The 24,006-nt window shown below is 39.5% G+C and overlaps 1 protein-coding gene across 30 annotated transcripts in view; it reads left to right on the top strand.

Annotated features, from left to right (window-relative positions):
• LOC144021419 (receptor-type tyrosine-protein phosphatase delta-like) overlaps positions 1-24,006 on the top strand; it is a 202,966-nt gene that overhangs the window by 142,339 nt on the left and 36,621 nt on the right. For 6 of the 30 annotated variants that reach the window (XM_077525683.1, XM_077525682.1, XM_077525679.1 and 3 more), the window contains 18 exons: positions 6,865-7,053; positions 8,115-8,123; positions 11,251-11,268; positions 12,743-12,853; positions 14,120-14,131; positions 14,599-14,868; positions 16,124-16,233; positions 16,557-16,754; positions 17,581-17,706; positions 17,793-17,940; positions 18,017-18,162; positions 18,318-18,462; positions 19,283-19,585; positions 20,528-20,721; positions 20,811-20,837; positions 21,120-21,237; positions 21,978-22,565; positions 22,924-23,018. In XM_077525683.1, coding sequence (XP_077381809.1) covers positions 6,865-7,053; positions 8,115-8,123; positions 11,251-11,268; positions 12,743-12,853; positions 14,120-14,131; positions 14,599-14,868; positions 16,124-16,233; positions 16,557-16,754; positions 17,581-17,706; positions 17,793-17,940; positions 18,017-18,162; positions 18,318-18,462; positions 19,283-19,585; positions 20,528-20,721; positions 20,811-20,837; positions 21,120-21,237; positions 21,978-22,565; positions 22,924-23,018 — 2,807 coding nt within the window. The remainder of the gene's footprint in view (positions 1-6,864; positions 7,054-8,114; positions 8,124-11,250; positions 11,269-12,742; positions 12,854-14,119; positions 14,132-14,598; positions 14,869-16,123; positions 16,234-16,556; positions 16,755-17,580; positions 17,707-17,792; positions 17,941-18,016; positions 18,163-18,317; positions 18,463-19,282; positions 19,586-20,527; positions 20,722-20,810; positions 20,838-21,119; positions 21,238-21,977; positions 22,566-22,923; positions 23,019-24,006) is intronic. The other 24 variants (XM_077525696.1, XM_077525697.1, XM_077525677.1 and 21 more) reach the window with 13 other exon arrangements.

Here is a 24,006-nt window from a genome sequence, read left to right as displayed (position 1 = left end):
TTCTAACGAAAATATTTGAATGGTCTTATTCCTACTTAACATTGTCGGCAAAATGACATGTCCATGGTAGGTCAAAATTAAAGAAATACAAATGCAGTGTTTCATGTTTGAACAGCATTAAAATAAAATATTAAGGCTTAATGTCCCGTTCATATAACATTCTTCCATGCTCAAGGTGTGAATCCTAACCCGAAGTCAGACGTTTTGTTGAATATTTTCCATTAAAAATGGAAGTTTAAAAATCGATTCACACACACACAAAAAAAAAAAAAAAAGGCAATGATGAAAAGACGTTGAATCGGTAAGACTACCGAATGAACAATTCTGAGCTCTGACAAAAAAAAAAAAAAACGTTTTTTTTTTTTATTGAATCGATTCGAGAATCGCGCGATGTAGTATCGCGATATATCGCCGAATCGATTTTTTTTTAACTCCCCTAATAAATAATAATTAAGGCATTTCTTAACTTGCAGTAGTGAAGACATATGCTGGGGCCTAGCTAAGTGCAGGGCCATTATATAAAAAAATAATGAATAAGGGATTCAAAAAACAGCTTCAAAATCTTGTCAGTATATCTTCATACCTGTGAGGCTGTTATTTTGGGTGGGGTCATGAGGTCATTGTGTTGTTATGGTCCTGTATTTGTCCCTTGTGATATTGACGTCAGTTACTATGCAGTTGATATGGCCTTATGATGATGATGTTGTCAGACGCTATGCGGTTGCGATGGTTCTGTTTTACTCACTCTTTGCACTTGCTATGTCCCTTATGATGATGATAACTGTCAGTTGTTATGCAGTTGCTATGGCTCTGTTTTAGTCGCTCTTATTTTGCAATTGCCATGTCCCTTTTTATGATGACGGTGTAGGATTGCTATGCAGTTGCTATGGTCCTGTACTCATCACTCTTATTTTGTCATATAGCCCTTTATTCTGACATATAGAGATGACTGAGTGACACTTTTGTCAGTATGTCAAGTTTTCTGTCAGCACGCCGAGGTTTCTTATCCCAAGTCTTCCATGCAGTGTTTTCTTCAAGGCTATCTGAATCCAGCCCTGCTCTCTTTTGTTACTCTCTCTCATCTTTGTTGTATTTTTAAATATAAAGTCTCTCTCTTACCCAACTAGAGTTTCTTGCTTGCATTTGAATCTTAACACATTCACTGCCAGCCCAGAAAAAAACTACATAATTTGACGTCTTTTGCCGTCAATGGCAGTAAATGAGTTAACTCCACATCTTTCATTGTGCCACAACTCAGCCAGTTACAAAAATAAAATAAAATGTTTTGTTTTAATATGGTACAGTCAACTGAAGGTTGCGATAATAAAATAAAGCTGCCAAGTAATATTTCTATTTACAGTAGTTATTCATCAGCCAAGGTTTTGATTCAAAAAAGTGTTCTATCACTGGAATATGATGTCCTATTCTAACGAAAATATTTGAATGGTCTTATTCCTACTTAACATTGTCGGCAAAATGACATGTCCATGGTAGGTCAAAATTAAAGAAATACAAATGTAGGTTTCGTATAACAGCTGTGTCCAAAAGACTGTGGTTGTAGAGTATTTCTTCTTGCCACATGTGACTTGACAGGTAAAATATAATAATGACCTTTATACAATGTATTGTATATTCAGTAGTCTGTGCGCTCCCTCCTAAGCTCTCTCAATCCCGTGGGTGTACTAAAATGTCAGACAAATTCAACATTATGAAGTATTGCAGTTGTAAGTTGTCAAACCTATTGCGACGTAATATAATAATCGGGCCTTTATTTTATTGTGTCAACCCACATACTGTTTAGTGTGTCATGAATGGTTGAGGCAGCCAGGAGAAAACGTATTACACTTGGGCCTTCTGATGCTTTTGTTCCCAGAAACGCGCTCTTTCACGTTTCCAGTTGACAAATCTAGTGAGCAAATGTGCACACAATTCATTTTGGATCTCCTATAAAGCAGATGCAGCAGTTTGTGAGGCAGTTCCCATGACTCTGAGACTGGCTTTGTCTATGAGCTGTGAAATTATCTGGACTATGCTCAGTGGAAACACTCGAGTGGGAGCACATCCAAATGAAACAGTGGGAGGCTCCGTCAACACGGGAGCGTTGGGTTACTCGTCTGCTCTGACCTCAAAGAGCAGCAGCGTTACCCTGAAAACACTTTGGTGTTGCTTTACACTTGTCCCGATGATGGATGACAAATAGCTTGTGTTATACATGTGCAAATGTCCTCGCTTGTCCTTATGTAGGACATTTTCTTCAAGCAAAGCAAAAATAACTGTTACTGTGCTCATCTAGAGACAAAAACTTTGTTCTTTTGGTGGGTTGGGCAAATACTGGTGGAGCTCTTAGAAATGACTATAAATCAATCAAATCTCTACCTGCCTAAACAGAGATAGTCACATTTAAATTGTTTTTAACATTTTGACGGTGACATACCACAGGACATTGTTAGGAATTACCGGATTAAGGTCTGGTGAGAGTTTTGACAACCGTATGAGAGACCGCTTACAAACTTTTGAGAATTTTCTGGGCTGTCAGGAATACCATTTCTACTTCATATTTTAAAAATACAGTGTAAGTACTGTAGGTTTTTGAAAGGAATGTATCTGTAGGGACAATGTACTGCATAGCATTAGGACAAAGTCAATAGTAACTGAAAATTTAGTTTTTCTTTTCCCATTACGCTCCTAACATAGAAGTGACATGTCTCTGTCAACCACTTAAGGGACATTACTACGTTTAGCTCCAACCCACACAAATTACACTGGGGGAAAAAAAAAAGGTAACATTTTATAATAACTATCCGTTATAAGTAGTTCATAGATCATTAGTTGATTGTTAATTAATGAGTTGTTAATGACTTATTAAATGTTTGTTAACTGTTTGTTAAGGATTTATACTTATGACTATAAACAGTTAATATGTCATTATTAAACTGTTAGTTATTGAGTTATAAATGACTTGTTAACTGTATATTAATCATTTGTAACTATATATTATAAATTAGTAAGACTAAGTTAACAAACTATTAGTAAATTACTTAATAATGACTTGTTAAGTATCAGTTAATAGTTTATATCTGTTATTAGGACGTTATTCTAAAGTGGTAGCTATTCCTCATTTATTAACTGTTATTAAATGAGGAACAGTTGCAACTTTACGATAATATCCCAATAGTATAAATTAGCTACTTACTAATATTTAACTTATATATTAGCTAATTCTTTACAGAGTAGATGTTAACCATCTACTAATAACTATGAAACTTTGTCAAACAACAAACAGGTGGAACAAGTTGAAAGTGCAGAATTTGAAGGTGAAATTTAAAATATAAAATTACTATGCCTTACCATGCCTAAATATAAATTTTCCGTACCATTGAACTTTTTCCACTCATGTGCTCCTCTACAAAGTTTCACTGGTATAGTATTAGTAGATGGTTAACAAACTATTAACAACTGTTGTAAAGAAGTGAGTTAATCTACTACTTAAATATTAGTTATTACTCTATTTATGTTATTGGGACGTTATTCTAAAGTTGCAACTACTCCACATTTACTAACACGTAATAAATGAGGAATAGTGGCAACTTTATAATAACGTCCCAATAACCTATACAAACTATGAAGTAATACTTATCAAGTCATTTGTAAGTAATTTTCTAATAGCTTGTTAACGATGTATTACTAATTTATAAAATATAGTTATGAATAATTACTATACAGTTAACAAGTCATTTAGAGCTCAATAACTAACAGTTTAAAAATACAATTTTTACTATTTATAGACATCATTTTAAAACCTTAACAAACCGTTAACAAACATTTAATAAGTCATTAATAACTCATTAATTAACAGTTTACTAATGGTCTATTAACTAGTTATGACGGGTAGTTATTATAAAGTGTTACCAAAAAAAAATATCTTTAGTTAGATTTGTATGATCATTAAAGCTATAATGGATATGTTGATTCCAGTATTGCCATCAGGTTTTTTTTCCCCCTCCCATCTTACCCTCCAGATAAGCAAAATTCCCCCGATTAGCTGTAGTAAGACTGCAGTAAAAAGAGCTGATTAACTTGCAACTTGATTGTGAAGTCATTTTTGAGACAATTTGGGTAAATGCTCCCAATAGGTCAGTACTAGCAATAATGGAAAGCCAGCATAGTAGAAATTAAAAAGAATAGTGCTGGCTTTTTTTTTTTTTTTTTTCAAAGCTTATAACTATTCAGTCTTAGTGTTTTGTTTACATACAAAGTGTACACATTTTTTTTTTTGAAGAAGAAGAAGAAAATTGGGATTTTATAGCTAAAAAAAAATTGACATAATAGAGAAAAATTTAGATCAGTTTTGGATTCCGCACCAAAAATTAGTCAAAAACAGCTGTCAGAACTCAACAAAAATTGTGGTATCGAGTAGTGTTGTTCCGATACCGTTTTTTGGCCCCCGATACCGATTCTGATACCCAGCTCTACAGTATAGGCCGATACCGAAACCATACCGATACCTAAGTTTTTTTTTTTTTTTTCCCCTTAACATGAAAAAGCTGTCCTGCCACTGGTTCAGAGCATTCAAGGGCCAATAGGATATCTTAGATCAGCATGCAGTGAACATGTCACATATCAGTGAATGTCGTGCACGAGCAAGACACAAGATGCTGCATCCAAAATCCTATATTAGTGTTGGAATTAATGGTATCGGCATGTTACTTGTGAGTTGTCACCGATACCGGTACCACTGTTTTAATGCAGTATCCATATCGGAACAACACTAGTATCGAGGTGAACCGAACCGTAGGCCAATAATTATCCCAGCATTTTACGTCACAAGTTGATTATACCTGGAAGGACAGAAATTTACTGCCACAAACTACTATTGTGCTGAATGAAAACTGCATTATGAATAGAACATTTTCAAAAGCTGGCTTGTTTGTATTTCAAATGAGGTCAAATAGTCGCGTTGAAAACCGCTTTATAATGTCACACTTGTTGACATTCAAATTAATGAAACGTTTTTGTCCAAACAAGTGTGCTTTTGAAGATTTCGAGCTACCTACAGCAACACATGATTGTGACAGGCAGCAGCTTTTTTTTTAAGCATGCATCCACGCCATTCAGCACAGTGTCCCACCCCAGGTAGATGAAATAGAATGCATTATAGCTGCCGATGAGGGGCTTTCTTTGAAGTAAGTGTTTGCATAATGAAAGCGAGGAGAATCACGATTGTTATGCCGCCATCCATCCCTTGTGCTTCCTCTCTCTTCGTGTCTGTCTGTTAGTTCCTACTTTCTTTTTTTTTTGGCCCTGTTTTCCTTCCTTTGTCTCGCTATTCAATTTCACTTTTGACATCTTTTTTTTTGTGCAAATGCAGCTGTTTTCTATCCACCATCCTGGCCAACACCTCATCTTGTTCGCTTTGGTTTTTGATGTCCATGTTTCCATTTGTCGGTGTTATGATTGATTGAAACCGGAGCTGTTAAAAGGCCACACACATATGTTCTTTCAAAAGCTTCTGTCTCGCGACCCGCTGGCTACAGTTCGATGGGTTAGTACCAAAATTAGCATCTCCTTGGCGAGGTTCAGTGTTAAGATTTCCCGTTAATGAGGCTCGGTGTGGTTGAAAGCGATCACAAGGGATACTGGGTTTTTTTTTTTTCTTCTTCTTTTATATGAGGGAGGTGGGAGGACAAAGTGAAAATATCTTTAAGATCAAACACACACACACACAGGACCACAAAGTCTTTTTCCTTGTCTGTTTTTGTCATGGATGACTCATCAGTCTGTTTACTTAATGTAACCCACCATGGGATCCACATCCACACTATTTGCATAAAACAGGTCACTGTTTGATTGGGATCTAGTTCAAATTTAGTGTGTAAGTAAGTCCTTGAAATGTCATGTATCAAATGTCTGAGGAACCCCGTAAGACGGCATTAAAAAAATAATAATAATAATACATGGAGTAGTTGATGCAATAATTTAATGGATAATTTGACATTTTGTGTTTGGTTTAAAAAAATGAACTTGGATAAAGCGGGGCGGGATTTTACAATCATTTTTACGTGCCATACGCATACTGTACGCCCACGCCAACCTTTGAAAATGCTTTTTTTTTTTTTTTTTTAAATGATGGCACCAATAATTTGTACTTTATAAATGAATGACGTCATTGTCGTCTCTGCTCTCTACAGCTTAATGGCGCTAAATGAGGAAAACTCTTCTGTACGTCTCGGTCCAACCTCGCTTTCTGATAATGTCATCTTTCTCGCAACTGTTACTATAGCAACCATGTTCTTGGCGCAAATCCATTGCCATGTGTGGTAAATCAGGTGCAAATTTGCTCCAAGCTGTCAGTTTTGTGGGCGTGTTTGCGCCAGTATATGATTAGAGCAATATCCTTAGTGAATAGGTTGGTAACTGGACGCAGACTGCGTATGCAGTTGTGCTGCAATATTTCACGCTATTACCTGACGCAGCGTATTTTTAGTGAATATGCCCCTCTGTTTTTTCCTTCTTTTGAGAATTTGTGCCCCAGTGCTACTCTGCTATCCATTAGTGTGAATTACAAAGCACAGAAATACTGTTAATTAAGGGAATACCTCATTGAGCTGTAATAAATTTAAGAGCAAGCACGCAAGCATAACAATATGATGTCATAATGTGAGAACAATCCCACACACAACCGTGTGTGAAATTTCCCTAAGGATGAAGCCATAATATCGCCATCCACATTTGATCCTGCTTTATCCTGCATGTGATGCAATGCTTTTTTTTTTAATCCTAATACATGTGGATGCTCTGCGGGCTTATATAAACAGGTAAAACACTGCACACCTCTGTTCTGACACTTGTCTCTAATCCTTGCAGAGGACCAGCTGCCTTCGGGGTTCCCCACCATTGATATGGGTCCCCAGCTGAAAGTGGTAGAACGCTCTCGGACCGCCACCATGCTCTGCGCGGCGAGCGGCAACCCTGACCCAGAAATTACTTGGTTCAAGGATTTCCTGCCAGTCAACACATCCAATAACAATGGACGGATCAAGCAGCTGCGCTCAGGTAACCAATGATTGAGTCATGTAGTTCTTGTCCCTTCCTTAAATCCCACGTTTAGTTCCACCTCAACGGCTTCGATATTCCCCGATCCTTTTTATATTTCTGTTGACCTTTTGTGAACCTTGCCCCGATTGCTGTTTTATACACTTCCTGGCGTGAATACTGGCCGTGTTCTTCTGCTGTCCCTCTCCGCTGCTGCTGGTGCTGCTCCTGCTGCTATGAATTGCCTTGGATGGTTGCCAACCCCCTCTAAACTCTTCTTGGACTTTGAAAGTGAAAACTCCCAACTTTTTTTTCCGCTTTGCTCCAAACACTCTGAGGCCTTCCTGCTCAAATCACCATTACGGCGTGGTTTATTTGACGAACGTAGCTATCAGGTTTTTCAGTACAATTTTATTCTTTTGACAAACTTGAAAACATAAACCCAGGTAATGGTGGTGTGTTTTAAGGGAATTGCCTCTTCTAAGCAATCTCACTGCTGTGACTAATCAAATTGATAAAATAACTGTCCTTTTTTTCTTCAGAGTGAAAATCAGATTGAAATTATTGTGATCATTTCAAAAACAAAAGTGGCCTCATTATGTTTTTTTATTTTTTTTATTTTTTAAATAGCCACAGTAGTGTGTAAACCCTCAATCAGTCTTCACAGTCCCTTCCTGCTACTTACTTCCAGGGATCAACTCTGGACACAAAACCCTCTCTTGTGATCTGTCTCCCAACTTGAAAAAAAACTTCTTTGCTTCTATACCTGCTTGTTTAACTAGCTGGCTCAACCCAACGTCCTTGCTCAGAGTCCCCTTATAACTTTCATTTTATAAAATAATAAAATGATTTTTTTAAATAATTGCAAAGCTATGTGAATAAAAAATATCTGGCAGATTTCTCTATCATTTTAATTAATTCGTAAATAACCATAATTTTTCATGTCATAGATAGCGAATAGACTTTTTATTTGGCTTTTTGGGGATGGGAGTTCCAGTGTTTATCAAGGTGTGTCATCAATGGACCGATTGTAATGCCATGTCTATGCTGTTTCTTTTCTCTTTGTATCTTTTTAACCACAGAGTCCTTTGGTAAGTGCTTCTGTCCCGAGGTCCACACCCTCACTGTCCACTCTTCTTTATACCTTTCACTAATATTGCTGCTCTTCCTACTGCTGCTCACCTTTACAACATAAAGGCGTTATTAAAACGCATGGCATGCACCATACTAACAGCTACACTGGGCACAGACAAGCATAAAAATGAAACACAGAATACATAAAATGTATAGACACACAACAATGTGCATTCATAGCTGTAACACTCTACATATTGCAGTCGCCCGAGACATACATGTAGTTGGCCTCACCTTCACCTGTGCACCTGCAGCCTTTCCACACCCAGGGAATTATAAAAACTTTCTCCTCACACTTGCCAATTTACTTTTTCCACTCCTTCACTTATTTAATTATTCCTTCCCTCACTCACTCTGTCATTCACTCACCTACTTACTTTCCCCTCGCTCCACCTTATAGAGTTACCAGTCAATAAGTCATCAACTTTAGATGTCTGTTAGGTAGGCCTTGAGCGGAGCCACTGTAAGAAAATCAATGGCTACTCAATTTCAGACTTCTAGACAGTAACTGTACAGTTTAGCCTGTATATAGCTAACCTTGTTACCACTGGTTTTCTATACCAGTATGTCAGCGTGACCATCAAATTCACAGAATTCTGTACGTTGAAGCCATGGATACTTACTATACTCTTATGTTTTAAATTCCCAATTTGAAGTGATGCACTGGAAAATAGTTGAGCCGCTTTTCCGCACAGAGGTGATTGGTAAAACTTGATCTGGCTTGCGTTTTCCCGCGTTTTACAGCCAATCTTATAGCCCAAATTGTTGTAGTTGCTTCGACCACTAGTTAAAGGGTGTAACATAAGGCGATCATCTGATTTTTGTTCCTATAGCATTGACGTAACCCCATTTTTTAAGTAGGTTTGAACATGCCCTATTCATTCACCAACCTATGTTAACACAGTAGTAAGGTCATATTTACAGTGAATATTAGTATGAAAAACACATTTCTAGGCCAATATAAAGCAATCTAATGAAAACCATTTAGTGCAGTGGTAGATGAGCATATGCCTTTTTGTGCCATGTGATGACATGCCAATTAAATCTATCCAAAGAGGCAAAATGCGATTTACTGTATTTTTTATTTTTTTTAATGGTACCTTCTTTCTATTTTCTGACATCCATCCGACAGACTTGTAGCTAGTTCTGCTACAAGTGTACTGTACTTAAGCACTGTAACTGTTAGGCTCTACAACTGTAGAAATGTAGTCTTGCTAACATATATACTTAAAAAAACAGCGATTCTTGGTCAAAACAGGGCTTTAGTTAGCCTGCTGTAAGCCAATTGCCTCTTTCCTATATAGTAGCTCAACCCTTCATCCGCTTTTTTGAGTGTCAATTTTCCGATTACAAATACTATGGCAGCAAACTGAAAACCATGACATTGGAATAAGACATGCTAACAACATCATTTTTACTTCTCATGATGCAGCAGTTGGCCATGTAAGGATAAAAGTTTTATTTGCGATTGAGAGCAACAAATAATAGAGACTGTGGAATATATCCACCATCTAGAGTTAAAGCACAGTGACAATGTTAGCATACATGTGTCATTTCAAGCCATGTATCCTCAAGTAATTTGATGCTGACGAATCACGTCATCCATGCGGTCTGATCAGTGAGCAGTATCTTCAAATCCTGGCCAATGAGGAGGAGGTACCATGTAGTTAAAATGGGACAATGAAATGAGGGTAACGTACAACATACAGCAGCTACTACTACCAATAGACTAGCTGTTGTCTTTTGATAATTAGAATCATAGTCAACTTTATTGGCCAAGCATTTAAATATACAAGGGATTTGTCATCATAATCACAACCTGTCCAAGAAATGTGAAAATAACATAACAATGACCAACAGAAGGAGACAGAATGTGAAGCCTGGAAGTTTGCTAATTAGCAGTCCAAGTTTCTTAGATGGGGCACTGTATGGGATTGGGCTGGAAAAAAAAATCATATGGTTTTACATGATTCATTTAAAATATATTTGCTTTTTTTTGGGCTAAATTTAACACAAAACATCCATCAACTCGCGACAAATTTAGCAAGTTTTGAAATCTTAATGAAAGGACGAACAAAAAACTGTTTCCTAATTTATTTCACTTGTTATCTAACCTAGCTGAAGTGAATTTTAGTCTGCAAGCTTCCGAGTAGCATCGGCTTCACATTTAAAGCTGAAGTTTCAGTTTGTTGTAAATGTCTTGGATGTCAGAACCTCTTGTGGTCACTCCAGAAATATATTTGCCCAATGGTACATCGTGTGCATATTATTTGTAAAGTTCTGGCGGTTGGATTTTTCTCCCGCCCACAAAAAAAAGACACATTTACTCAGCACAACTCTGATTTTAATCCACACGGAGGACGTCTACTGTATCTTAATGCTAGGGATGCAATGATATCCAAACATCACGATACAACAAATATCACAAATTCACAATATGGTGGGGAGGCTTGTCAATATAAAAAAAAAAAAGTCCACAATACTGTATAAAACCACACAATATAGGCTTGGCCATGTCATGTTCGGCTAAAGCAGCCCAAAAGTAATGCTTTTTTTGATGAATATGTTGAAAACTGCCAAAGTGACCAAAACATGCCTAATTAAAATTAAACTGCACTAATAAACTAACCACAAGAGGGTGCTAGAACTGCACAAATGGAATGCGACATTGCCTTTTTAGCAGATGCACTACTTTTAGTATCGTGACAACGATGACGTGGCAAATTTAATATCGTTATCGTTACATCCCTATTAATACTGAGCACAAAATGCATTCAGAGTCTTTGAGACTGAGCACAACCACGTCTACTTCCTTGCTCAAAATCAATGAAGTCCACTCAATAACCCATCTCCTTATAGCTCTGTCACTCTGTCTTTCTACAATCTGTCTCTTTAAGCTTATTCTGTCTTGAGTTTCAAATTTTCAGCTCTTTCTTCGTTTTTTCTCTCTAATTTGGTTCTTCTTTCCAAGTTACTCCCCCAGTTCTGTCAGTATCCCTCCCTTGTCCCTTTCCCCTTTTTTGTGCCACTAACATTTTCTTCTTCTTCTCCCTCTCTAATCTCGTGCATTCATTGCCCACTCAGGTGGCACGCCCATACGAGGTAAGACTGCTGGGAGGACCAACGTGACACAGTGGCCTGATTCCATTCCAACCCTCTGCTTCCCCTTGCACCAGTGTAAGGAAGCAGCTGAGGATGAGTGCACGTGCGTTGCCGTACTGGCAACCGACCGCTCATCCGCCGGCTGCTTCGCATCTGCAGTGGGAAGAGGAGCAAGAGGAGGGGGGGATTGGAATTGAGCGAGCAATTCATTATACTATGACTTTTAATCACCTTCCCTCTTCTCATCTTTTCATTATCTGCTCATCTGTTCATTTTGCCATGTCAGCCCCACACTCGTGAACATAATTCCATTGCTTCCTTAATCTTCATATAGTGATCCCTCTTTTGTACCCATCACTTTAATGTCAATTAGCTTCTAACATTGAGCGAGCATGGTGTGTTTTAGGTGACAATGATCACGTTTTCGCAGCCTTTTTTTTTTGTTTTTGTTTTTTTGTGACCTGATTTCTTTCTCTTTTTTTGTGGGGGGTGGTCGTGCCCTAAGCTTGACCCCGCCCCTTTCCTTCTACCTTGTCTATATTTACCCAATCAAACGTCCCACTTTTGTTTTCCCTCCCAGCTGTTATTCGCTCAACTCGAAATGTCCAGATGGCGAAGCCACACTTTCAGACATTAGTGTGCTCGCATACACACATACATGCATACACACGTTTCTTCATGCGTTTTTTTTTTTTTTTCCCCAACCATTGCTTTCTCTCTTCTCTCTCATTACTGATAAAAAGCCCCAAACAACCACTTTTTTGATAAAGTTTTTATGGGCGCTTTTTTGCCTTCCAACACCATCAAAATAAAAACCTCTGGTTGACTTTTTTGACAGTTTTTCTATTTTCAGGGAGTGAGAAAGCATCGCCCCCCTTCCAAAGGCTTTGCGTATGTCGTTTATTTTTATTTTTATTTTTTTATCTGTTGGCCTGAACAAAGGTCAGTTGATTTCTTTACCACTTTTATTGGGTGTGTATTTAATGACATCACACTCCTGATCCCATTGGTGGATCCGTGAAAGTCAGGGTTGTGTTATTGCCATGGCAATGCTTTTGCACCGTGATGTAACTGCGACTCAATTTTCAGACCGTTTTCAAAAGGCTATTTGTGACGGGATTTCTCAACATGTTGATTGCTTGGCTTATTTATTTCTGTCTTGCATGAAGAACCATATTCCCTCTTATGGACTTTTTGTTTCCCTCCCATTTCTAAATCAGGATGCTGACCTTTGTTTTTGAGGAGATTTTTGCAGACAGTGACAGAAATGTGTCCCCTTTTAACGGGCTCTTTTTTTTTTTTTTTTTTTTTTTGATAGCCCTCGTCTCCACCGAGTTCACTTTTTGCTGATATTCAAACTCATTTGTCCTTTATAAATAAATGTTCTGTATCAGATTATGATGTGTTTAATGACCGTTCATTCAATGTTTCTGTCCTCCTCTGTATATTTTCATTTCCTCGTTCCTGCATCCAGGTGCGCTGCAGATTGAAATGAGTGAAGAGTCCGACCAGGGCAAGTATGAGTGCGTTGCCACCAACAGCGATGGAACTCGCTATTCCACCCCAGCTAATCTCTACGTCCGAGGTGAGCGGAAAACTTGAAGGGCACTGAAGTACCAATTCGAAATTTGTATAAATGTGTGTATTATCTCTCAAGTACCAAAATGTAAATATAATTTTATCAGGAGACGCAGCAAATCCCCACAGCAAAAACTCCAATCTTACTTTACCTTCGACAGAATGAGTGATTGAGTCATCTGCCACAATCATTTGGAGTAGTTTGAAGAAAGATGTGGGTTTGGGATGGACATGAGCACTCCCCACGTTCTTACGTTACACATTCCTCATTCAATATGCTACACATTCAATATGCTATGACCTTTTCTGACTGGAATCCGTTTGCAATAGCCAATTCGCAGCTCAATTCGAGTTACCACTGATTCATGCACAGCCGTAATAGATACCAATACAGACTATAAAATTATATGCAACAGAGACTGTATGAATTATGTACATGGAAGTATATGTTTTTTGTTTTTTTTCCAGGACTGTGTGTTAATCAGATTATACATTTTATTGTACAGTATTGTACACAGCGCAATATCATTTAACTTATTTCACTTCCAAGCCATTAAAGAGAAGGCTTCCAAAACAAGGGTCGTCTTTCCACACAGTTAACGCAGGCCTGAGTGTTTTTACGGGGGCTATTAATCTCTCTGCCCTCCCTTTTTAGCCTTTAGACCTCTGAGAGAAAACAAATCATCGTCTGGTTAGGACTTTTCGTGTCTCTAGCCAAAATCTGACAGGCGCCTTACCTCTTCGGGCACTTTAAGAGCACGCATTCTCACACACGCCCGACCAATGTTAGAGTCTTGAAGACATTTTTAATCCGGAGGCCTTTTGCTCTGTTGCCACCCCCAACCAACTCAAAAAAAAAAGGCAACCTTTAAAGAGCCTGATTGTTGCTCACCGCAGGGAATTAGAACCACACAAACACACGATAGACATACAATTTTCAACCCATTAATGTCATATACTAACAGATATATGTAAATGCACAAACAAGAGCGTCAGTGATGTGCGTCTAGTACTTGCAGGCTCACAAAAATATCGCGGCGCATTCAAGTGAGTGTTTGACGGGCTGTGACGAGCTTTCACCGACACACTGGCCCTCCACAGATTCTGTTTTTTTTCCCCGCTTCCCTTCTCGTCTGTTGCCACGCTCCTCTGTCTAACGTGTTTTCTCTCCCTGTCTCTTCTCTGATATCGGCCATTTTCCTCTCTTTACCCCCTCCGCCCTCCTCCTCCTCTTCCACTTGCCGCCCCCGCTCTGTCCTTACTCCCTCGGCAGAGCTCCGAGAAGGTTGGTACCGTGAAGACAGTGTGACTCTATTGAATCTCAGTATTGAGTGTTTCATTTGGTCGATTAAGATACCATTTGTGTTGGTGCTTTCAGCCCGGTTTATGTGCTGTGCAGTTTTTTGTTTTTTTTTACGTTTTCCCCATGAGTGCACGTGCGTTTTACTGTGCTTTGTTTTTTGTTTTTTTGTGGGTATCATTTGGATTTTCATGCATAAAATATTTAGCTCCCAGTGCTAACACCATGAATAAAACATTTCCATATCACATGCGCCCAAGTGGTGACTTGCCATCCTGTTGGAATGTTTGCTGTCTTTTCTGATTGCCACGAAATTTCATTTGAAAGCACGTGGCACCCTGAAAACACATGCGCACGTCCCTATTGTGTTGCACTTTAGTCGACGACACTCTCATAAATGTCTAATGGCGCTTCCTTTCCTGCCTTTCTGCTTTTATTGCTCCACGGTCCAGTGCGTCGCGTCCCCCCTCGGTTCTCTATTCCTCCAGCGGACAGCGAGATCATGCCTGGGGGCAACGTCAACATCACCTGCGTGGCAGTGGGCTCGCCAATGCCCTATGTCAAGTGGATGCTGGGTGCGGAGGACTTGACCCCTGAGGATGATATGCCCATCGGTCGGAATGTCCTGGAACTGACGGATGTGCGCCAGTCCAATAATTACACCTGTGTTGCCATGTCAACACTCGGCGTTATTGAGGCTGTGGCGCAGATTATTGTGAAAGGTGAGTTTGGCAATGAGTGGAAAGAAAGGAAGCTTCTGGTTGAGCAGAGAGCACTTAAGCGAGTAAGAATGGAGGCAAGAGTTGATATTCTTAGAAGTCTTTCATTCGCTTCCATGGCAATTTTAATTTTCTCTTCTGCCAAACTGAACACTCTAAACATCAGCTTCGCGTTGAAAACACAAGAAATACAGTCAAAGCCTCAAGTAAAGTAAATCCATGATAAATATTTTAATGGTACTTGAACGTAAGATTGGATTTCACTAATGAGTGGAATGAGGAATCATGAGTTATCATTTAATAGGGTATGGTAACTTTAACTCGAGTGGAAATGGACCCCACGTGCATTGTTAGATCTGATATCTCCTCGCCCAATACTTGGTTCTCCAAATACCACCATGATGACTAACATTTAAATATAGTAATGTAGTATGCCAAAATAATGTGCAAATGCTGTATAGCATTATGCACAGCGTGAAAATGATCTTCAATAAAAGGACATGAAAATCTGTACTTGAATAAATATTCAAATGAAATGTATTACAACCTAAAAATGTGAGTTGAAGTGATTGTTCTGTACGTCAAAGTTAAATATAACTGAACTTGGTATTTTCGATACCACTATTTTTATGGCCCTAACGAGTACATTAGAATTTTCTATTCTTTGAATTGCTAATTACTAATCCCTGACCATAAAACAGGAAGTATCGGCCGCCAATGCGAGTATCGATACCTTGAAATGAGCCCAAGTATCAGCCCAATAACGATACCGATCTCTAAACTGAACTCTACTTAACAAATGTACTCTACTGGATTTTAAACATAGATTACACCACTATAAAATTATGCACAATTTGAATATTTAATTCAGTGGTTCTTCTACCACCAATGGTTAACACACTTTGAGAACGACTGTCCTAGCCAATGAGCTATTAAGGTTCATAATAATGAACAATTTTAATTAATACAATGAAGAAAATTATATTTTATTAATATAATATTATTATGACTGCAATGATAATTATTTCAAATTGTACAAAGGTCAACCATAGTTTTTAAGGGTTAAAATTGTTAGTGTAATACAATACTCTACCCCACAGACTACTGATTGATCTGCAACCTGAAGTCCAAAATGGATGTGCTAATGCGTATTTTTGATTATTTTCATTATTCCTACTGATTGTATGCACATTGGTGAATTCTGTTTCAATGATCCATTTTTACGGGGCAATAACATTTGACACTGCCGTTCCTTCAGCTCTCCCAAAGGCTCCTGGCACACCCGTGGTGACTGAAAGAACTGCAACAAGCATCACTCTCACCTGGGATTCTGGCAACCCTGAACCCGTCTCCTATTATATCATACAAGTAAGTGACCAACATGCGAAAGTTATTACTGCATCGATTGGCTCAAGCAAAGCTGAATATGTATATGAAAATGAAACGCAATAATAATAGTCACTGTAAACAAAAAAACAATGTTTCCAGTACCCCCCATGCTGGCATTTATTTGTGTAATGTTGTGTGACCAAATGCTCTATCCACAGATCCCTCATCTTGTGTCATAAATCATAGCATGTGTTGGTTTAATGCCCGCGTGTTATTGTGTCTTATATCTTGATGCCCTCTCTCTCTCTCTCTCTCTCTCTCTCTCTCTCTCTCTCTCTCTCTCTCTCTCTCTCTCTCTGCAGCACCGTTCCAAAGGCTCCGAGGACCCCTATAAAGAGATTGATGGCATCGCCACCACTCGCTACAGTGTGGGTGGCCTGAGCCCTTACTCCCATTATGACTTCCGCGTGGCAGCTGTTAACACCATCGGCCAGGGTCCCTCCAGCGAAGCGGTGGAGGCTCGCACGGCAGAGCAGGCGCCCTCCTCACCTCCCCGACAAGTAATTGCAACGCCTTGAGCACTCAAAGTGACTTGTCAGGCATCATAAATATATCGTTATCACGAGCAATGTTAAATGTGTAATCTTAGCGTAGAGGTAAGAACGTGTCTTCAAAAATATTATTTATATTACATTATATTGTTATTTAGAATCTATTGTGCACAGAATTCTTTGTCAAATTTTGTGTACTTGTAACAGTCCGTCAGATCTTGACTTGGGCCAAAAATGTTATTTATTACTTCATTGTCATCAAATCCGTTCATTGTACATGTGGTGAGGGGAATGGACAAGCGCCTCCAATTGGAGAGGAGCTAGTAGAGTCATTTAGTGTTATTTTGGCGTATTTATTTACGAGTAATGACATGATTGAACGATCCAAGTTCCTGACGAGCCATGAGTTTTTTCTGCCGCTCATGTTCTCCTCCTCCCATGTTAAAATGAGCAAAATCTTTCTTTTGCAACAATACATCTTGTCAAAGTGAGGTCAAAACAGCGGCCAAATCTCTGTTTTTACTTCCTGGTAGGCTTCTATGTCAGCATATCCAAATATGGGCATGCTTGCAACATGTCATTCGCATTGCCACGTAACTGTGTCATAATGAGCCAGTGCAGTGTGAAAAGGGCTTTATACTGATAAGTCAGGCACTCGTCATCACTGTATTTAAATGTAATGATTTTCCTGATACATTTGCATATGCTGTACCTTCACTTCAACTCATTCTCTGCCAGCCCAGCTAAAATGGATCTTTGACGTCCAATAGCCGTCAATGGCAGTGAATGAGTTAATTAGTGGTAGTAGGGTAAGTGTTTACTATTTCGCTCGCAGGTCAGAGGTCGCATGCTGAGCACCACAACGGCAATCATCCACTGGGATGAGCCAGAGGAACCAAACGGGCAGGTAGTGGGCTACAGGGTTTACTACACCTCGGACAACACGCTGCCAGTGAACCAGGTATTTGTTCACAAAGTGCGACTAAAGACATGCGTACTCCGTGTCAGTTGAGTTCATCCATTGCCTTGTGTATGGGTGCTATGCAGTGGGAAAAGCAGATGGTGCGAAGCGCCAACTTTATCACCATTCAGAGCTTAACTCCTAACAAGACGTATTACATCAGAGTGTTGGCATTCACCTCTGTTGGAGATGGTCCTCTTTCCCAGGACCTGCAGATTATTGCCAAGACTGGCGGTAAGACTCCAGAATATGTCACCCTTTGTAGATCAAACAAATAAGTTAATAATCACTTTGTTCTTGAACTCGTCAGTCCCATCCCAGCCGTCAGAGTTCAAAGGGGAAGCCAAATCTGAGACGAGTATCCTGTTGTCCTGGGTAGCTCCACCCCAGGGTGGCCCTGACAACCAGATCACGGGGTATGAACTGGTTTATCGACGAGCAGACGATACAGAGGAGGTGAGCGATGGAGATGAGAAGGGTTCAATGCTTGTTGGTTGGTCTCTGTTGAACCTACAATGCATGTTAATCGAGTTTGAATTATGGCTTTTGACATTTACGAAGTTATGAGCGACCGACGTCAATATCCGTATATATTTTCTTTGTCCCTTTAGAAGAAAGTAAGCTTTGAGCCAACAACCTCCTACCTGTTGAAGAATCTCAAGCCTTTCTCAGCCTACACTTTCCAACTGGCTGCCCGTAGCAAACATGGCATTGGTGCATATACCAACGAGATTTCCATTGACACGCCTCAGACGCGTAAGTTCAGCTGCATATTGTAGCTAGTGTGAATGGGGTATGTGAAAAGTCAGGCTTGATTTGAACAATGCAAAAATAGTAGTTGAATCAACGAGCAATAGCTCAACATATATATATACTGAACTTCATCAATAAAAAGTGCAACAGAAGCATAACTTTAAAAGGGGTCGGAAATGTTCTCCATCGTCATAATTATAAGCATTTTTTGTTTGCATTGTTACAAATAGGCCAACCTGAATTCTCACTTACATTGACCTCAGGTTTGATATTTTAACAAATCAAAGTCAAACATGAGTTGCAAAACCTGGCATTCCTTCTTGATTGGCATAACGTAGTAAAGTCATTTATATTGCGGGATATCAATGTGAGGTCTGTAAGCGATTCAGTCAAAGCATGGGTAAACAAATCACAAGTTTGTAGCTGGAGATGTGATCTCCATCATGGATCAAGCGCTTGAGTAGGACAAGTAAGTTCCAGGCAGGTATGTTTGTGTGTTCTAAGGTCTAGTCAGTCTATTTTGTGTTGCGTCTCTTTGAAGTCATTCACTCTCTTTTCATCAGTCAAACAGAAGTCGACACCCATCATTCAGTATCTTTGTTCAGTCATCTTGCTTTCTAGTCAGAGGGCCATTTTTCTTGATAGCTTCCGTTCTCCAGTGTTTTGTTTTCATTTTATGTTTCTTTGTCTTCTGTTCTCTGTTTGTGTCTGTTCCATTCCATCCCCATTCCTCCACCTCACCCCAATTACAACTTACACACACCACCAACTCACATTTAACCCAAAACAATTCCAATTCTGCCTCCTCAAACTGGCCAATCAGTTCCTTCAGCACCTCCCCAGGACATAACATGCACCAGCCCTACTTCTACCAGCATCCTGGTAAGTTGGGCACCACCACCTGTGGAGTTTCAGAACGGCGTCATTACGGGATACACCATCCAGTACTCCACTACCGGCGTCAACAAAACATCCAAAAGGATTGACGGCATTCCTACGGAAGGTTCGCCGTATCTCTTAGAAAACCTGGAGAAATGGACTGAGTACGGAATAACAGTGCGCGCGCAGACGGAAGCCGGCGACGGACCTGAGAGTTTACAGCTGATTATCCGCACCGAGGAAGATGGTATGTTTCCAAACAGTCTTAGGATGTTCTGCCCTGCTAGCAATGGCTACAGCTACCCCACTAACACGACTAATGAGCTCCAAGCACTCGTGGCTAACTTATTCAACAATACGTTTGAGAACAATTTTGAAAACCATTTTATCCCTCCCAACCACCCAAACTGGAAAAGTCCCCTTTCTCTTCCCTTGCTACTGCTTTCTCTCCATCTGCAGCAACTTTTTTTTTTTTTTACATGCTGCTTTTTTTTTTTTTAAATCTACTTTTTACTGCTTTTTGCCCTTTTGGTCCCAAATCCTAATGTGTGGATTTCCCTTTCTTGGAATAACAAATACCCCTCAATAACTTTGGCTGAACCTTGGCCTTCCCTCACTCCTAACTGCCCTGCCAAATCCCTAACACCTTCACAGCTGTTTCGAATGTGCTTTAGCCACGTTTCATCAATGTGTTTTCCCAATTTTGTCATATTTTCAGAGATATTTTGACTATTCCTACCTAATGGCTGATACTCCCATCGTTCCGCCAATAACACTGACTCCAGTGTTGTGGGGGAGAAGTGTAGGTCTTGGCAGCAAAAGAATTTTTTTTCTTGATAAAAGTATTTTCTCTTTGACTGTCTGCCACTGTTTATCTGCCCGTGGCGACAAATCCCGTTCTATCTGCCATTCTTATCTTTCTCTACATTTGCTTCTTATCCGTCACTGCTTTTTCCTCCATGTTTTTCCTCGAGCACCCACATGTTTTTTTTTTTTTGTACTATTTTGACCTTTTTTCCCCAGACATCACTGAAAATTTAGACTTTTTGGATGGCTGCCTTTTTACATCAGTTGTTCAGTGACTTTTTCTGCCCCTGATCTATTTTTAATTATAAAGAATACTTCCGCGCTGACGTTTAAGTGCCCATCATCAGTGACCCTTGACCTCTATCCCAACATGCATTTATAGTTCCAAGTGGTCCTCCTCGAGGGGTGGACGCAGAGACAGTGAACGCCTCAGCCATTAGGGTGAAATGGCGAGCGCCAGCCCCTGAGCTGCAGCACGGTCAAATCCGAGGCTACCAAGTCCACTACGTGAGAATGAACTACGGCGAGCCTCAGGGTCAGCCCTCCATCAAGGACATCCTAATAGAGGACTCACAGGTAACCCTCCCAAATGAATTCTATGTAAATCGATTTACAGCTTTAGCACCTTATTTTAATAGTTCCTTCTTTTTTTTTTTATCACTCAGTGGGAATATGACCAATCAGCACAATACGTGAGTCAATATTTCTTTAAGCTTGTTATCTAATGAAAATGATGATGATGATGATGATGATGATAATGAGAGTAATACAGCATGAGATGTAAATTATTGTATTGTAGTCTATTCATCTTAACTCAAAAGAGCAGCAAGTTGAACAATCCAAGCAGAAAAAGTAGCAGAATAAAATTTCACAGGATGATTTTTACCTATGAGTTTTAGGTTTTCACATTCTGGCATTTAGAATAGCCATCGTTGCAAAACGTTTCAGCTGACCGACAGCTCATTGTGTTGCAGGAGGCGCTGCTTGGAGGCTTGAATGCGGACACTTCCTATTCCATCTCAGTCGGAGCTTACACTGCCAAGGGAGATGGCGCCCGCAGCAAACCTGTTGGCGTCTGCACTGCTCTGCCACGTAAGTTATGGAAATATATTAATTAGGGCTGTCAAAATTAGTGTGTTAATTTTGAGAGAATTTAAAGTTCCTTTAACGTCACTATTTTTTTCAACATGCGATTAATGACCGCCCCTTACTTGGAAAGCCTTTAATGGGGGAATTCCAGTCGCAACACAGCAGACACATCCATGTCAAAATTTAGTAGTAATAAATTTAATAATAATTCATATATTTGTGGAGACTGGGGTTGTATTTTACAATTTTTAAAATGTGCAGAATCTCACAGATTAGATAGCTCCTAATATGAAAAAAAATGCACTGAGATGTCACCAATGTCTTACAAATGCAATTATGCCATCCAGTGGCATAAAAATGTCTTCAACACAAATCACTATCACACTTTTTTTTTTTTTACAGTAGGCTACAGTACATATTTTTAATTTTAATTCAATTTTCTGAATTATTATGAAATTACGATATCAATAACTAAATGATGCAGCCATATTCTTATTAGTTTAACATTGTTTCCACTTTTATGTTTACAAGTGTATGAAAACTTAGAAAAAAAATATTGTACATTTTATTGTACAACAAATACAAAATTAGTGATTAACCATGAGTTAATTACAATTAAAATTTTTAATCACCTGACAACCGTAATATTCATGAATTAATATCATCAGGTTTATGCACATTTTTTGCACTTTATTCATTGTTTGGTTTTCCTCACACTCTTTTCTCTGAATTACTTTTTGTAGTGCCTGAAAAGCCCAAACTAATGGCAAGCGCAACTGACTCAGGCACCGCTCTGCTTCAGTGGTACCCGCCGCCAAATCCCCCTACACCACTCCTGGGTTACCGCCTCACCTTCGGCCGCGTCGACGTCCTTCCCTTCACAGTGGTGGAGTTCCCCACCAAGGAGAATCGCTACACAGCCCAGGACATCCACAAGGGAGCCAACTACGTGTTCAGACTGTCCGCCCGTAACAAAATGGGCTATGGAGAAGAGGCAGTTAAAGAAGTGACCACGCCTGAAGGCACCCCAACTGGATACCCAGAAAATATTATCTCAGAAGAAATGTCCGCCAACTCCCTACGCTTGACGTGGAAATCAGTGCCGCTCATTGAGCAAAACGGAAAAATTGTCAAGTACTCAGTGCTGTACAAGGATATAAACAGTCGGGGCAATTCCTCGGAAGTTGTGGTGCCCACTCCAGGGTCGAGTGTTTTGTTGGAGGGTCTGAGTGCCGATACTGTGTATGATGTCAGGGTGTGCGCGTTCACGTCTGTCGGGCCCGGTCCGTACAGCCCCGGTGTCCAGTTTAGGACGCAGCGGCTAGACCAAGGTAGGACTCAACACTCACTCCCTAACAACTCATCTTCATCCTTCAGGACACCAGACACACTTTCTAACTTAGCACCCTCGGCCCAACATGCACACAATCACACGCACATCTGGTTACATCCTAAGTGTCCTTTTTCATTGTCTTGTCGCTGTACTCTTAGACAAAACATCCTTTTCCTAAAGCAAGGTAAGATTCTTGGGTCACTCTTGACTGAATGCTGACCCAAGCAAGTACGAGTAGATGGCTTGTACTAGAGACTAATACACAGTTTTACCCTTTAAACGGGGTTCAGCAAACAAAAATTCACCATCAAGTTATTTTCATTTTGTATGTTTTTGTCTCTGTTTGTCCACCTTAGTTTTTGCCACCAACTTCAGAGTGAAGGCTGCCATGAAGAATTCGGTTCTGTTGTCTTGGGAGGTCCGAGACAAGAATCCGACCCAGCCATTCACTGTAAGTATTAAAGGAATTACACAACGGTATTTTAAGCCCTTCCAACAGTTAACCATAGGCATATAATGATTAAATCTTACCTTTGACACCATGGCGATGTAATTTTTTATAAAATATTAGGTGTTTTGCTGGTTAGTTTTCTAACGCGGAAGTAAAACGGTTCAGTAAAACACCGCCTCTCCATGTGTGATTGCTGCTGGAGATCTGCATTTGAGCACTCCTCTGAATGCGAGCCATCAATTCTTCAATAATTATTTGAAACAAAATGTTTCCTTGCCGCAAGAAATCGTGGAGGAGGAGGGGAGGGGAGGAAAGAAGAAGGAGGGGGGGGGGAAAAAAACAACCTGAGCTGGTCCCGAACCGGGAACTTGCTGCTGACAGAGCAAGCACACTAAAGAGTGCCAACAGCTCGTTTTGTCAGGTTGGGAGGGGCTGGTGCTTGGAGAGCAGAATGACCTTGAATTTTTCAGAGAGGGGTGAATGGAGGAAAACACCACTTCAGTCATGTGTTTGGTGAGGAATTAGCATTTTAACACGGCTAAAAGCCGTGCCTTGTGTAGGATCTCTTCAATAAAAGACAATTCGATACGTATCTGGATATAATCAGATTTTACAGGTGTATTTTTAGCGCACATTACTAAGATTAAGGCAAGGCAAGGCAAGGCAAGTTTATTTATATAGCACATTTCATACACAAGGCAACTCAATGTGCTTTACACGAGAAAAGACAACACATAAGCATCAAAAAACAATAGTTAACATTCAGAGGGAAAAAAATAAATAAAAATAGGTTACAAAATAACAATCTTAAAACATTATTCAACAAACTTTAAAAAATTTAACATAAAAAAGTTTAAAATGATAATAATAAAAATAAAAATAAAAATAAAAATAATAATTAAAAAAACACTTAATTAAAGCTGTTTAAAAGTCCCTAATCAAAGGTATAAGAAAAAAGCAAAGTTTTTAACCTGGATTTGGGGTTGGT

This window comes from Festucalex cinctus, chromosome 6 (genome assembly GCF_051991245.1).
Source record: "Festucalex cinctus isolate MCC-2025b chromosome 6, RoL_Fcin_1.0, whole genome shotgun sequence".
Lineage (NCBI taxonomy): Eukaryota > Metazoa > Chordata > Actinopteri > Syngnathiformes > Syngnathidae > Festucalex > Festucalex cinctus.
Note: the sequence above shows the minus strand (reverse complement) of the source record. Positions and strands in the feature narration are given on the sequence as shown.